General features: G+C 36.5%; 1 protein-coding gene across 1 annotated transcript; it reads right to left on the reverse strand.

Annotated features, from left to right (window-relative positions):
• LOC109824930 (peroxisomal fatty acid beta-oxidation multifunctional protein) lies at window positions 1,880-12,120 on the reverse strand. Its single transcript, XM_020391561.1, has 18 exons — window positions 11,821-12,120; window positions 11,655-11,726; window positions 11,259-11,321; window positions 11,120-11,176; window positions 10,903-10,970; window positions 10,713-10,794; window positions 10,552-10,607; window positions 9,586-9,888; window positions 9,414-9,500; window positions 7,829-8,003; window positions 7,487-7,608; window positions 6,408-6,571; window positions 4,821-5,075; window positions 4,536-4,657; window positions 4,286-4,407; window positions 4,032-4,180; window positions 2,648-2,786; window positions 1,880-2,174 (listed from the first exon to the last, which is right to left on the reverse strand). The coding sequence occupies exons 1-18, from the start codon at window positions 11,915-11,917 to the stop codon at window positions 2,127-2,129; spliced, it is 2,181 nt and encodes a 726-aa protein (XP_020247150.1). The 5' UTR covers window positions 11,918-12,120; the 3' UTR covers window positions 1,880-2,126.

Below are 15,889 nucleotides of genomic sequence, written 5' to 3' on the forward strand. Positions count from 1 at the left end.
TGCCCACCTAAATAAACTAACACAAAGGAAATGGGGATTTACATAGAACACGGAGTGAATATTAGAGAAATTATAAATACGAGTCACGTAGTTATAAATTAGAGAAACCTTCAATTATGTTCATCACGAGTTCGACGGACACATCTGGTAACAGCGATGTGTTTCCTGTCTTCTGAACCTCAGCGAAAACATGAATGTCAAAACCACCAGAAAATTTCCTCCCTCGCATGTAAAGGAAGAAGCAACAAAATATTTTTTGAGTAGAACAGTAGGTTCAACTTTCGCAGCATAGTAACAAGCTCAGCCGACAGAAACACAACAAGAAATAATAGGAGGGGGTAAATAAAGCCAAACATCTCGCCGATCTCTGCTATATACTGCAAGCATCGAGAAGTCTGCAGCTTACACTGTATCTTATATTGGAGTCACAAACTCAGGCCCAAAAAGAAACAGCCTTTAATTTACTTTAACACAAAACTTATTTGAATTTGAACCACCTGCGGTCTAATAGGCAGTCACGTAAATATATTACTCTATTTAACATAAGCTGGTCCAAGGGGGAAAAAACTTGTATTTTTAACATAAAGCAAAGTACAACATCCAATTACTAAATTTCATATTGCCCAGATGCTTTTTCTTTTCCCATAAATGTATCCCTCTCTGAATTATTTTCAAACTACCATCCATAACATTGAAGTTCAAAAATCCTCACGTGATAACAATATCACACTTTTTTCATTTATAAGCAACGCAAATTTTCAAATATTTTGGTATGCCAACTGTTAGAACTTTTATAAAGTTAGTACACACAAAACTATATATCACGGGTTTTTAATTAAACTTACAAATTAATTTTGAGCAACTGAAGAAAGCAAATTTGCGTGTACAACGCTAAAAACATTTTACCTTGTATTCAAATCCGAATCGTGAAAATGAAATAAAGATTTCCGGAACATGATGGTAGAGATCAACTCTCTCGCACATCGAAAGAGGTTATATGCTAACAAAAGCATCAAGTTAGTAAGTAAAATAATTTAATCCCATTTGTAAAATTATCTCTTTATATGATGGGGTGTTCAATATCCTCCGGGATCATGAAGTCTTCCTCTTCGTCAATTCCAGTTAAAATTTCCAACCTGAATTCAATTTTCATCCCTTCTCATGCTAGTGGCAGAATAAAGAGCAAAAGTAAAGCAAAATCAACTTTTTTTTTCCTACTTCAATGGAATGAAATAAAAGACCAATTAGATCAAGAAAACCAAGAAGGGAAGGCTTGGAACTATCATCGGTCAACAATGGCGTTGACGGCGCTCCTCTTCATGGCCTCCGTGTACGTCTCCTTCAATCCGGCAACAACTGCATCATCATCGAAAATCTCCACCAATGACATCGACCATTTTAGGGTTTTACTAAAAAAGGTATTTTCCTTTTTGCTGCGGATCAAGAGTGGGAGAGATCCTGCGAGACATTACTCTCGTGCTCTTGCGACGTTTGAACTGGTATTTATAAAGGGCGGAAAATGAAAATAAATTTCAAATATGTACAGTTGCACATAAAAAAGGGAAGCTGTAGAAAGCTGGGTAATTGTATTTTAGTACAATTAATAATATGTTGTATTTTACTAAAATTAGCTTGTGACTGAGTGTAGAAATTTTTAGGATAAAATTTTCACATTTGCAAATCTGAAGGTATCGGTACTGGTTCTCCTGTCCATGGCAGTAGCATCACAAGGACAAAGTCAGCGAAAGATATTACCAACATGAACTACGATACATCAGAGTGAAAATCTGTCGTCAATTCCGATTTTCAAGCTCGCACTTCACGCAAACTGGGGGAGTAGAAATGGGGAGAATCTGACATCCATCTCATACAAAGAAAATATTGCAATGCAGATGTCATCAAGACAACATACTTTATTTTTCATTAATGCACATTTTATGTTCTATGTTTTTGCACTGGGGATGTCACCAAGACACATACAGAGAAACCATTAGTACACATTTTTTTGCTATAACTGTGTTTTTGCAAACTTAATTTCTAGTACGTCTAAAATGCTCGCAACAGAAGAAACATAATCCAGTATTATTCCTTGCACTTCCTTCATGTCTTTAACACAGTGAAGCCCATTAAAGGCGCGCCCTTGAAGCTTGTGATGGTGCCAAACTAGTCATACTCTGCATAGAGGCAAGGAAATAACAGTTGAGAGTATAATAATAGAAATTTTTTAAAAATCAAGTTTTATTTTTGAATTACTCCCTCAAAAGAGGCCTACTTTTTAGCCCTCAAATTTTAATATTTTCAAATTATTCAAATACTACATGGGTACAGAATCTCTACATATTCCATGGACACAATCTGAGAATGACATTAGGAGATTTCTTTTCCTTTCCATTAGTTTGTGCCAAAGTTGTCTTCTATATTTAATCCTAGACGGGAAAATAAAGTGGACTTTGACAGGAGAAACAGTAAAAAAAATTCTACTTTCATGTGATATTATTGACATTCAGAAATCATCATTAAATCCAGAAAAACAATGACTTAAAACATTCAAATGCAAATGACTGCAAACAAGGTAGAAACTATAAGCACAGTTCAGAGAAAAATCACATAAGATGGAGGGAAGGAGAACTAAACACAAGGTTCATACCAGTGGAAGGTTTTTCTTAGCTCTTTCTTCCAAATACCGTGATGGTTTGTAGAAGCCACCGTACTTTTCAGCCCACTCATTAAGCTTTGAATATATATAGCCAGATCCGATCGAATCAGCCCAAAATACAAGACCACCCCTTCAAGTAAAATCATAAACAAAAAAGAGTCAGAAGATAGTTGATAATCACATTTCTATTACATTAAGGCTAGAATCCTTTTGGGATGTAATTTTCTTTGTTAATAAATTTATCTTTTGCTTTCTTTTCTTGCTTAAATAGCTAAGAGGTTAGAACCCTCTTGCCTTAGATTTATTTTCATGCTTAATAGATTAGATTTTCTTTCATGTCTTTACTTTTTTGCTTTAAATTCTTACATTTATTCCTTGCAATTTATTTTATAGTTTAGATTTTATTTTCTTGTACTATTTGCCTTGACGCTAGAACCCTCTTAGGATTGGTTTTTATGTTTGTTTATTTTCTCTTTCTTTGATTCGCCTCGAGGATAGAACCTTCTAGGGAATTGCTTTTTTTAAAAATGTGGAATTAATACTTATGGAACTCTGGAAATTGCGTGAAACTAGCTAGTGAATTCAATTCTACATTCCTCATATCTTTAATTGAATCCTCCATCTTTTACTTTCTTTATTTTTCCTCTTTATTCTTGATTTTTCTCATTTGTTTCTTGATTTTATTTCCTTCATCTTTCTTTCTTCCCTTTCGTAGTTTTGTTTACACTTACACTTCATCACATCTACTCTTTATCTCTACACTCTCAATCTTGTTTTGTTTTTATTTACATACAATCACTCTCACTCTCTTTATCTCTCCACAATCACATTCATCACTCCTAATTGTCACACATACAACATAAGAACCGATTTTGATTTTCTCCTACAAACACCTTCCTCGTGGAATCGATAACTTTTATACTATAACTTGATTGGTTGTGCACTTGCAACTCTAGAGGTATATTTTTATGCCCCATCAATAGTTACTTTCAAACTAGATAAAAGTATAGTCAAAGAATAAGGTTGAGTTTGCGTTACAAATGGAAGATGCTTGAGCAAGACTGCTGGAATAAGAAATTTTTATTTTGTGAAAAGAAGGAATACTAAATTTAAAACTGTAAATTTACTGTCAGCTTGTTCAAGCAGAAAAAAGCATATGAAAAGTTCTAATTTTCTCAAACCATATAATTGCAGAACCTATTAGATGTGATATAATTGCATTCATCTACACAATATGAATTAGTTATCTTTGTGTAGCATGGGCGTTTTTTTTACTATATGTCAGGAGTAAACTATGTTTCAGCTAAATAGGTTTCTACCCCAAGTTCCTACATAGGAAACAGAAGGTAAGAGGAATCAAATCAAGATCACTAACCTATACTTGGGAAAACCCATTCCAAGAACAGAAGCAATGTCAATATCTGATGCTCTTACAACAACCCCTTCATCCATGACTCTGCACGCTTCATTAATAGTAGGAAAGAATACCATCTCCAAAATCTCTTGGTCAGTAACAGATATGGGCTGCATCGAATAGTAACTGATCATGTCAGGTACTGTATAGTAAAATAAACAGGTAACAATTACCTAGATAGATGCATGCAGAGAGGGCGAGAAACAAATAGGGACCTTTCCATTAGGCATGACGTTAGCACGCCTTCTAGATTCCTGAATGACTGTCTGCACACTAGGATCTGGTTTTGGCTTGCTTCCCTTCTCATACAAGTAGTAACCCTTTCCATTGGCTTTTCCTGTCAGACAAAAGTTACACTCGTACATGAATCACAAACTAATATTAAGATGGAAAGACCCTTCATCAATGGCAATATTACATAAAGCAACAGATAACTCAAAAACTAAAAAAGAATCTCTTCTATACCTTGTCGCCCATTTTCAACCATCAGATCCATCAGATCTGACAGGAAAACCCGGCCCTTAAAGGCATCTGCATATATTGACTTAACTGCCAAAGCAACCCCATACCCAGCCACATCTGCAAGTCTATCAATTGACCAATGTGGATTATATTTAACTAAACAATTTGGATTACAAAATAAATTTAAAAATTTTAGAATATAATTTCACATTATCAGCCTTCTGCGAATCTCGAGCATAGTATGAGCAGACAACTGCAAGAACATGCAAGGGATAAAGGAAAGCTTACTGGAAAGGTCCCATTGGCATGCCAAAATTTCTAATCACAGCGTCAATTCTGAACACGTCAACACCAAGATGTAGCAACAACTGTGATCCTTGAGTGTAAGGGAAGAAAGTACGATTAACAGCAAATCCTGTGCAATTCCCTACCACGACTGGAACTTTCTTAATTGCCTTTCCAACAGTCATGAGATCAAGGATTACTTGCTGAGATGTCTTCTCCGTGCGGACAATTTCCAGCAACGGCATCACATGAGCAGGACTGCGAAAATCATCATTGCGTAAATTTGAAATGATACATCACCGGCGCATGATAATAACAAAAAAAGCTAAAAGTCAATGGCCACTAGTTGAGTAGAACTTGTGCACAATATATTAAATCATAAGGAAAATTAACTCTAAAAATTTAGTACCATTTCAAAGTTGACACAAAATAAGAACCCAGCATGAGTATGAACTACAAAAAATAATATGGCTTGCAAGCATCCTTTTTGGACGCAGAACAGTTTGCACATAAACAAAATTAACAGTCCAAGACGTGAATGTTAGCCTTAAACCTCACTCACATGGAAAAGAAGCTCCAAAATGTCATGTTGAACAGTTTGAGACCATAAACCATGCATTGATGAGTGTCAAACTCAAACCTTTTCTCATGGTACTTCTTACAGCCATAAGAGTCTATCATCTTACAGCAGAAAAATAGACTCCCAATTTGGCTCGGGATGAACAATACAAAGAGGAGCAAACTTCTCCCCTCACCATTGATATACATTATACCCATGATTTAGATGAAATACAGAAGGTAGGGACCATTAAACATCAACAGTACAATATTCAACAACAACCTGGAGAAGAATTAATGGACTAATTGATAATTCATTGAACTGCAAGTAGCAGCAAGAATTTGACCATGAAGAGATCTATAAATCATGCAATTAGCTTCCTTATTCTTCCTCCTCCTATTTTTCCCTTCTCTCTTTTCACTATTTTCCCCTTCTCCCAGGATCTATCTTGCACTGGCACATACACATAAACACAAACATGACATGATGTAACACACCATATGCACAATAGATCTCAAATTTAAACATGAAACAGAACATTGGTACTGACATGTCTGTCAACAACTGTGTTTAATATGAGACAGCTCCGCAATAGAAATGTCCATACTACATTGCTCAGGACTTGATTGCAGGAGTTTAAATCATTCTGAATGTTAAAACATTGATGTCAATGTTTCTTGGTGGATACTGGAAAGATCAAAACCAGCTGAAACCGATCTAGTTGGATGTATCGGGGTCTTGTCTTTATTAAAACTGGTCTGTAAACCAGATATGTCAGTCTTCTTGAATATATGAAGCATGCTCACAATTTGATTTATAAATAAATAACTGATTTATAAGCTAGTAGCCAGATAATTCAATGCTCTTATATCTCAACTTTTCTATTTTCTTTCTATTTGTTTTCACTTATCACAACGTTATCATTGACTCCTTATAAAAATTTAAAAAAATATCTCAAATTCTTAAGTGTCATTTTCAGAGAATGTTATAGTATGATAGCTCTGACATACATGTAACAAACAAATGCTAACCTGAAAAAATGTGCCCCTACAATGCGGTCTTGTGAACTCGTCTTTTGTCCAACAATGTTCAGATCAATAGTCGACGTGTTTGTTGCCAAAATGCAATGCGGAGGACAGGCCTTTTCGATTTCACTAAATATTGATTGCTTCAGGGGGACCTTCTCAATAACGGCCTAGAAAAGGAAATCTTTCAGAAAAAGGTCATAGAAAATAAAAAATTTCAGAAGGTCCTTGCAAAAAAAATCTTTCAGAGAAAGATGTTAGCTAATGTACGTAGACATAATTATATACGCTTAGCACAGTAAATGTACATGCCTACTTAGCGCATCTATAGGTATTGCGTATGTTAATAGGTATCCATACATAAATATTTTTTCTAAATGATTTTCTTTTCAAGGCTTTCTCTTCCAGAGAAGAGTCCTAAGACTTTTTTAGAGAAAGATATTAAAGCAATATGCTAGTTTGTTGAAAGCCATCAAGCTCCCACGATAACTTCATCAGGTAAACGGGAAATAAATAGTGAGTGTAACTGTCTGATTTCGGACCCTTACAGCCACAAGATGACAGACTTCATGATGCTGGTACACAATAAGGCATGGCAAACCATCATATGCATAAAAGACACATGCACTCAAGCCAGGCAAACATGATTATGTGTTCAAGTGCACACACTTGAGTCATTGAATATTAAAATAGTCCTTAAGCGAGAGGCCCTACCTTTCAGATGAACATTTAGTATATAAAAATGAGAATGAGGAAAAAGCCGCATGCAATAGAGGCCTTTTGGCTTTGTCATATCATCAGAACCTATTAAAAGTGACCTGAACGCAACTATCCAAAAATAACAATAAAGAGTAAGAAATATCTGGAAACATAAGCTGAAAGACAAAGCTCTGTTAGAAAATGAACATTGCTGTTCCAAACAGATGTAGATGTAAAGAATATGAATAACCTAGATATCAGCTATAATAAATGCAACCATCTAGCTTGCTACATGTATGATTGTTACGTCACTCGGATATTTGCATCTAGTTAATAGTTTTGCTATATATCGCTTAATTAATTCTAGAAAAAAGTCGCGTGTTAACCTCAATAACCATATCTACATCCTTGAAATCTGTGTAATCAAGCACACCCTTGAGAAGTAACAAAGTCTTGCTCATCTTATCCGGTGTCATAGATCCTTTCTTCACTAAGCCTTCAAGATTTGCTGGCATACAAAGTTCACAGACAAGATTCTCAGAAGCAAGTAATTGACTTTAGATGGAAATATAAAGAAGTGATTGTTTTAAAAAAAGATAGCTAATATTGACTCTTAATATCTATCAGAAATCCATAGCAATAACAATTGGTTTGTTCCTTGGAACAGAGAAGAACATAGAAAATGTCTGCAAAGACTGAGAATCTAATAATTCAATTCAAATAACTACCTGCTACCGATTTCAATCCCTTCTGCAGAAATGTGGTATTAATTTCCTTGAGAATGACATGTGTGCCACTTAGGATAAGGGCAGTAGTTATGCCAGAACCCATCAGCCCACCACCAATAACTGCAACCTTTTTTATCCGTCTTGGTTTGAGACCAACATCAGTAACATTAGGTACCTATAAATACAAAAGAAAGGTGAAAAGCTAGAAGGAAAGTATATCATGCTTAACACATAAGTTTATTAAACCGATTGTAGAGAAATCTTGTATTTCTCCACAACACTTTGCTTCTCATTGAGGAGGTACCGGAAATTAAAATAGTAAGTTTGCTGGAAGAAGGTAAAAAAAAGAATGGAACCAATTGCAAACAGCATATAGTTAAAAAAAATACTGCACTATTCATACAAGGCACAAGCCCAGTAACGGAATCTTTCAATTATTTTTACTGGGCTGAATACAGTTATGGTATTACCTATTTAGAAGGTTGTGAAATCAAATCCTCTCCAATTGAAATCTAATGTACTCAATTAAATAGGAAATCTTTACCATTCATGCTGATCTACATTACCTAGAGTGCCTCTTTCGAATTTCTTACGCATTAAGTAGGCATGAAATAAACCAGTCTTAATTAAATTGTTGCTTGAATCTGGAGTAACACACTGCAAAGACAAAACCTAAAGCAACTTGCTAGTTTTGACTATCCATTCTCAGCCTACTTGATGCATAAAAAAGTAAACTTACAATCATTCTCATTTTTTTATTTAGGTGCTTAAAGTAAAGTAAACCAACTAGAATATAGTGAGACACCTTTTTCTCAGTTTAGGTTTCTTCCTCTTTTTAGTGAATGTTGCTACTAGTATAGATCACTCCCTCTTCTGTAGTGAATGTTTGTGTGAGTGAAAGTTTTATGTGGTGTTTTCTCAGCTGTGCGTCTAACTTGCTTAGAATGATGGTAAGCATTCCTTGTAATGAGCATGGTCTGTTGGCTAACAAAAAATATAATCATGGTACTTGAGACACTATGTAGCATCATCTCAGCTATGCTTCTAATTTATTTTCATACAACATCAGACAGTAAACCAGATAAAATCATTAAAATTGCATTTCAAAAAACTAACGAAGAGTGGTCTTATGTAGAGAAATCCCCTAGGTCGGTCACTTGGGCAAATCAGGGGAAAGAAATGTCGAATGGGATTTCCACCTTAAACTATATCGTAGGGATTAGTACCTGGGATCAAAATGGTGCCTAAATCTGGTATTATGTAACCAATTATTTTCATATTTAAAACTCAATCCATTTTGATATCAATAAGAAAATGAGCAGACCACTAAGCTTCAGAAGATCAAGCACACTTTTCAATCTAAATACATAATGTCTCCCTTATATAGAAATCTTGGCATCCTTGGCCAGTTTACTGAACAAGACCATCGCCCTTGATTCTTTATAAAAGAAGAATTGATTCATTATAGCATTAAAAAGATTAACCAAACATCACCAAATGCTAAAAAACAACAAAAACTCAAGCATACCTGAATCATCATGCTACTGGAGGGGGAAAAACATTATATTGAAAATCTGGAACATACCTTAGATGTGGCTCGTTGAGAAAAGAACACATGAACAAGGCCTCTTGAAGTGCTTGATAAAACCAACTCATTGAAAAGCTTTGTTTCCTGAAGTGGAAAAATCTATTTCAGTAAATCATTATTCTTTTATATTGATAGTGTATCAAATTACACGGAAGGCATGCACATTTACTTTCAGAACACCAGCATATCCTCCAAAAATGATTCCCTCCTCAATTACGTCAAGGCACCCTTGGTGCTGTGGCATGTTTGGAGCAGTCTTTTTAGCCTGTTGCCTTGCAGCTTTTAATATTTCTCGTGCCTCAGCAAGGGAGCCTATTTTATCTGTCCGATGAAGGGAACGAATCCAAGGCTTACGCCTGTCAGCAATTTCTAATGCCCAAAGCCTTGAAACTCTTATCAGCTCCTCAGGGGAAACAATGGCATCAATAAGGCCATATTCTTTCCCTTCTTTGGCACGAATGGTCTTTGAAAGCTGCAGGAGATCATAAGTGCAAGAAGCTCATACACGGTCGATTCAAAATTCATGTTGGATATGCATAACATGTTCATCACACTTCAAGAATTTCAATCCAAATATTTTCATTACAATAAACTTAAATGGAACTGACATGCTAGCCTATAAGAACAAGAAGAAACACGGGGCAACAAAAAAACATCATAAAAAATTAGAAAATACAACAGCTGCAGTAGCAACATTAACAAAGCTTGTATCCCCATTTTTTTTGGAGTCAGCTATAAAAATTGAGAAGTAAAAAAGTAATAAATCAGAATTTGCCACTAAGATGGGTAACAGACAAGAGTTCATCAGAGTAAGCAGAGCAACGCATTAACCATCTTTTTAATGAAAGGATTTAACTAGGTTGACTCAATATTTCATCGCAATTAATGCAAGGAGTTCATAACAAACAATAATTCTCTGTAAAAACGATCAAAGGCCTGAATTAACAGGTAACAAATAGTTCTGACCAGACACGGAAATAGACAATAATGCTTGCCAACTCTAATAAATAAACTGATATAAAATATTTTGAATATGGTTGGTTGATTTCAGCAAACTAAATATCGTAGAAGGCTAGAGACCAAAAAGATGCTAAAGATGCAGAACAACCTCATGAGACTAAAACCAAATACTTACGAGCATCATATCTATAGCCTTTGGTAGACCTACAAGCCTTGGAAGACGCTGAGTGCCTATACAGAATTCAGAATATCAGTTTGTACTTTGTTTCATATCTATACTATTGAAGTAGTGCACTCTAAAAAATTATAGTGACCATACAAGTACATAAGCACTACCTCCAAATCCGGGGATAATACCAAGAGTCAATTCAGGTAATCCAAGTTGGGCTTCTGAAGTTGATATTCGAGCATGACAACCCTGAAGAAAAATTGTGGATAAGTATCTAACGAAGTAAGCATTTCCAAAAGTTATAAGTAGAATGGAAAAGAAGCATCGCTCAATTATAATCAACTAAAAGAAACAAACCAAAGTCAACTCCAAACCGCCACCAAGAGCAAGGCCTTGAATGGCTGCAACGGAAGGTTTCGGTCCATCTGAAGAAAAAATAACACGGGAAAAGGGTCAGGATTTTTCAGAACGCAGAGGCGCAGAGCCCGTACTTAAGAAGATAGAAACATGGTTCACAAAGTAGAACAAAAAAGTGTTGAAAAAAAGATGCAGATAGACAGATAATGAGAGAAACCTTCAATTACGTTCACCACGAGTTCAACAGATACATCTGGCAACAGCGATATGTTTCCTGACAATGCAAAACAGAAAAAATGAGTGTCTTTCTTCCAGGAATTAGGTGTACGTGCAGGGGCTAGTTCATGATCCCATGCCTGTCTTGTGAACCTCGGCGAAAACATTAATGTCAAAACCACCAGAAAATTTCCCTGAAGCGCCTGTAAGAGAAGAAACATGAAATGAACAAACATTAATTTTGAGTTCAATCAATAAGTTCACTCTCCGAAAACAATAATTGAGGAATAACTGGGGGTACAGAAGATCAAAGGTCCTTTGGGGACGCATTAAAACTCCGAAGTTATCGCGAGGGTCGAGAAATATAGTTCTGCTTTAAATTGGTGGCCTGTGGGAATATAAGCCAGGCTAACTACATACTAAAAAGCTGAAATTAAAGCAAAATCAAGTCTTTTTCTACTTCGATGTGAATGAATGAAAAAAAAAAAAAAACAGACCAATAAGCTCAAGCAAAAAGCAAGAAGAGAAGCCCTCACCGGTCAGCACAATAGCTTTGACATCACTTCTATTCATCGCCTCCGTGTACTTCTCCTTCAACGCAGCGACGACTGCATCAGCAAAAAGGTCATCAATCCCAAGGTAAAACAGCACGGAAGCATACAATCCAAAATTGAACTAATTGAAAAAAGAGAAGAGAATTACTGGCGGGAGCGAGAGCGTTGACTGGGGGATTGGAGATGGTGATGAGAGCGACTCCATCGCTTCCGACATCTAGCGACACCCAAACCTTACTCCCCATTGTTCAGTCGATCCAATTCTAGGGTTTTGACGAAATGGGGATTTTTATTTTATTTTTATGTTTCTGCGGGAGATCGAGATCAGGGAGAAGAGAGAGAGACGGAGACGAAAGAGTAACGACGCTTGTGATCCCTGTATCGGGACTGGTTTTTAACAGACGAAAGACGTGAATTATTGACCTTCTCGCAAAGGCCGAGAGGAGGGGTGGTTTGTTACCGCTGGTAGTGCATCACCTCATATTAAACGTATAATTAGAACCAAAAGTCTTAATTACTCATCGATCCCCATCGGCACCGTACTTCTATTATCACCATCACATTAATCGCATAGATAACTGACACCATCTGTAGTGTATTTACAGACTAAGTTGCATGCTTGGACTCGGCCGAAATTACAAAACAATCCTTCTGAATCTGTTATAAATAGGCTCACTATCTACTACACCAGGGCAAGAAATCTTTTACAAATAATCACACTATAATCATACTTTTTTTCTCCACTCAAGCTCACTACTAACTTGATCCTCAGAGGAACCACTAGAGATCCCAACTCCATTCCTCTCACGTGTTGTTTGTGTGCAAGACTAAATTCTCTACTCCATAAGCAATCATCCAAGAAGATTGAGGAATCCTAACCCGCTAAATAATCCACACTTAATTTTCTTGTTTGATAACTGACATCAACAATTTTGCTGCCACAATGAGGCATCTTTTTCTTCATTGTACAAAATGGCTAGTTCTAATCATCCATGCCGATCCTCCATTCCATCCACTGAAGAAACACATTTGAGTTATGTCACTCAAGCACAGTTAGAGGAATCTGCTCAAAGAATTTCCTCATCTCTTCAGCAACAGTTTGCTTCCTTCACGAATGAATTCCTCAATCGGATTTCTCCCTAACAGCCTTCTTCGTCATTTGATCCTCCTCCTCCTCTTCCTCTTGCGAGTTATGCTAAGCACCGAGTGCTTGAGAATTATGCTGAATACACATCTCCTCTGCCTCGCCAGCAGACTCGTTTCGCCGCTCCTCCTCGACAACCCCAGTAGTACGTAGAGGCAATGGGAGAATGATACGAGTTGCCGTGCGAGCACCTTTGATCGCGGAATTATCAAAGGTGGGTTGAGAAGAGGATGATAGAAACACAAGCACAATTCAGTATATGGCGAAGGAAAATACCTTCTCTAGATTATGAGTATGAAAAGATTACAATCCCTCTCTCACAATCTCACTAGAATCAAGAACAAACTCTCAATTCTCACTAAACCCTAATACAAAGATTAGAATCTCTCTCTGAATCTATCTGATTCTCTCTGATTGTTTAGAAACCCTAAAACAATCCATTATATAGGTGTACAAACGTGGATGGCAATTTGGTAAATAACCAGATCCAAAACCAACAGGAATTCGTGTGAACAGAAACCCAAACGAACCAGGAAACCATCGATGAGTCGACTCATAACTGAGATGAGTCGACTCGTCAGAAACTGGACAAAACTCAAAAACCAGCGATGAGTTGACTCATGACAGTCATTAGTCGACTCAACCTGATGAGTCGACTCATGACTGTTATGAGTCGACTCACAGGCTGAAAACTAGATACTTTGATTCTTCTGCTCGTCGTCTCGTTCCACGCTTCCTCCTGCGTTCCCTTTGTTAGACCCTAGAGGGGGGGTGATTAGGGTCTTATGCTAATCTAATCCTATTAAATGCCAATTAAAATATATTAATAAGTTATCCTAGCAAGTATGAAATACAACAAGATATGTAAGCTAGGATAAGCAATATGAACAAATGAATATATCCTATCAATGAGATATTACAAGTATATGAGCAAGGATATATAAACTTAAGGGTAAACAATCTAAACTAGATACTGAGCAATATAATCAACAAGCAATATACAAAGGCGATATAAGATATGAACATAAAAGTAAGTGCGCCAATGCAATCACAAACAAACAATATGATTACGGAGTTCGGTCCCCACGACCTACGTCTCCGCTCCTCACCTCGAGGAGATCTCCACTATCTCAACCGGGTTTTCTACGTTCACCCGAACAACGTTTACACCTCACAATACAATCACTATGCAATCACACCTCACACACTAAGTGTTGGTCCTAGCCCGTGTCCTCCTCCTCAAGTGCTCGGTTACAACCTCTCCCTAGGCACGTCAACCGACGCCACTCCTCTTGGATTCGACCCCGTCTCTCACCACACACTTCTCTCGGTGTACAAGTGTATTACAAGTGAATCCTCACAATTAAGCACAATATAAATCAATTGATTGTTCTCTAAACAAGGTGAGAACTCAATTAAGCACAACTCTTAGTCACAAACCCACAACCCCAAATTATACTATGAATGTAAATACAATAAGCTCAAAGGGTTGTGTGTATAAACATAGAGAAAATAAAATCAACTAAACTCAATATGAATACTAGCTTAATAAAATGATAATCAAACAATAAAATGTAAAGCTAGATTGAGTTTAGAAAACTTCTCCAATAAATGACAAGAGCGAGAGAGAGATGATTTGAAGCCCAAACACCAAAGATTATCTCCTCAAGCCCTTGTGAAATTATCTTCACAAACCAAAATCTTAAACACTCTTTTAAACAAACACAAAACACCCTTAAACTTGTTTAAACAATTCTCTTAGTTAGGTTGAAAGAGAACATCAATAGGGTATTTATACCCACTCAAAAACTCAGCCAAACTCCAAAACAAAAACCCAAAAACACCCCAGCAACGGTAAGCAAAAACAGTTGTTGGAAAGCAGTCAGAACGAGCGGCGGTCGACGAGAAAATTCCGGGCAGTCGACCGACAAGAAACGATGCCGGTCGACCGACCGGAATTTCGGTCGACCGCTATCCGCAGGTGCAAAAAGCGAGAAAAACAACCAGCTGACTTATCCGGTCGACCGGTGCGGTCGACCGACAGAAACGATCGGTCGACCGACGGAAATTTCGGTCGACCGCTATCCAGGTCAAACACGAGAAAAACACCAGCTGACTTATCCGGTCGACCGGTGCGGTCGACCGAAGGAAGCTCTCGGTTGACCGACGAACTCTCTGTCGCCCAGTGAACACGAGAACTCAGGTTCGGTCGACCGGTTCGGTCGACCGAAAACTGACATATTCAAAACTGTTTTGCTTATTTTAAAACGCTGTTTAAAAATATCAAATAAATTCCAAAAAATGCAAAACTTTGAGGAATGATTGTAGACATGATAATAAACATGCTACAGCGACTGGTTATCAGAAAGGACCTCCCAAATGAAAAATATCATCATTTTACAAAATAGTCCAAAACATGAAAATATGAGATACTTGAATTTTGATGTTTTGACATAAACCAACTTTTGAAACTTTGTGAAATGTTTTTATAGACTTAGTAAAACATGTATAAACTGATATTAAAGTCTACAAACTAAGAATACAATATTTTCACAAAATTGCATATTCTATGCAATGTTTTCAAAAACACAATAGAAAATATGAAATATATAATTTCATATATATAATCATAAAAACTCAAAACACATGTATGTATATATATAACTATATATATGCATAGAAACCAAAACTTATACATATATATATGACTATATATATATATAAAGAAACCAATAAAATGTGTGTGTATAGATATTGAGCTTAACGTATTAAACACACATAATATAAACCTATACTAAATTACCCAAGCTTGATCTTGATCTTCATTGAAGCTCAACTTGGTACACGTTGCGGATGAAGCTAAACTTGATCTTTAACTTGAATTGTATGTTGCTTCACTCCACAATTCCGCCAACCTCCATTTGATATCGTCGTTATGGCGCAATCCATCCATCCTCCAACTACGTTGTTTGTCTACAATACATAGGAATGCACAAAAACTAGATAAATAACATTAGTAGTAAATAAAAATGATATATGCATGAAAGGAAATGAATATATAAATTATAATTCA

Source organism: Asparagus officinalis, chromosome 1 (genome assembly GCF_001876935.1).
Source record: "Asparagus officinalis chromosome 1, Aspof.V1, whole genome shotgun sequence".
In the NCBI taxonomy this organism is placed as follows: domain Eukaryota; kingdom Viridiplantae; phylum Streptophyta; class Magnoliopsida; order Asparagales; family Asparagaceae; genus Asparagus; species Asparagus officinalis.

What these genes read in the sequence shown, in the direction of transcription:
- LOC109824930 (XM_020391561.1), bottom strand. Translation starts at nt 11,917, where the DNA reads ATGGGGAGTAAGGTTTGGGTGTCGCTAGATGTCGGAAGCGATGGAGTC. An exon ending in CAACGCTCTCGCTCCCGCCA is followed by an intron (nt 11,727 to 11,820) that starts GTAATTCTCTTC and finishes TTGCTGATGCAG; the next exon opens with TCGTCGCTGCGTTGAAGGAG. An exon ending in ATGTAGATATGGTTATTGAG is followed by an intron (nt 6,572 to 7,486) that starts GTTAACACGCGA and finishes TTCCTTTTCTAG; the next exon opens with GCCGTTATTGAGAAGGTCCC.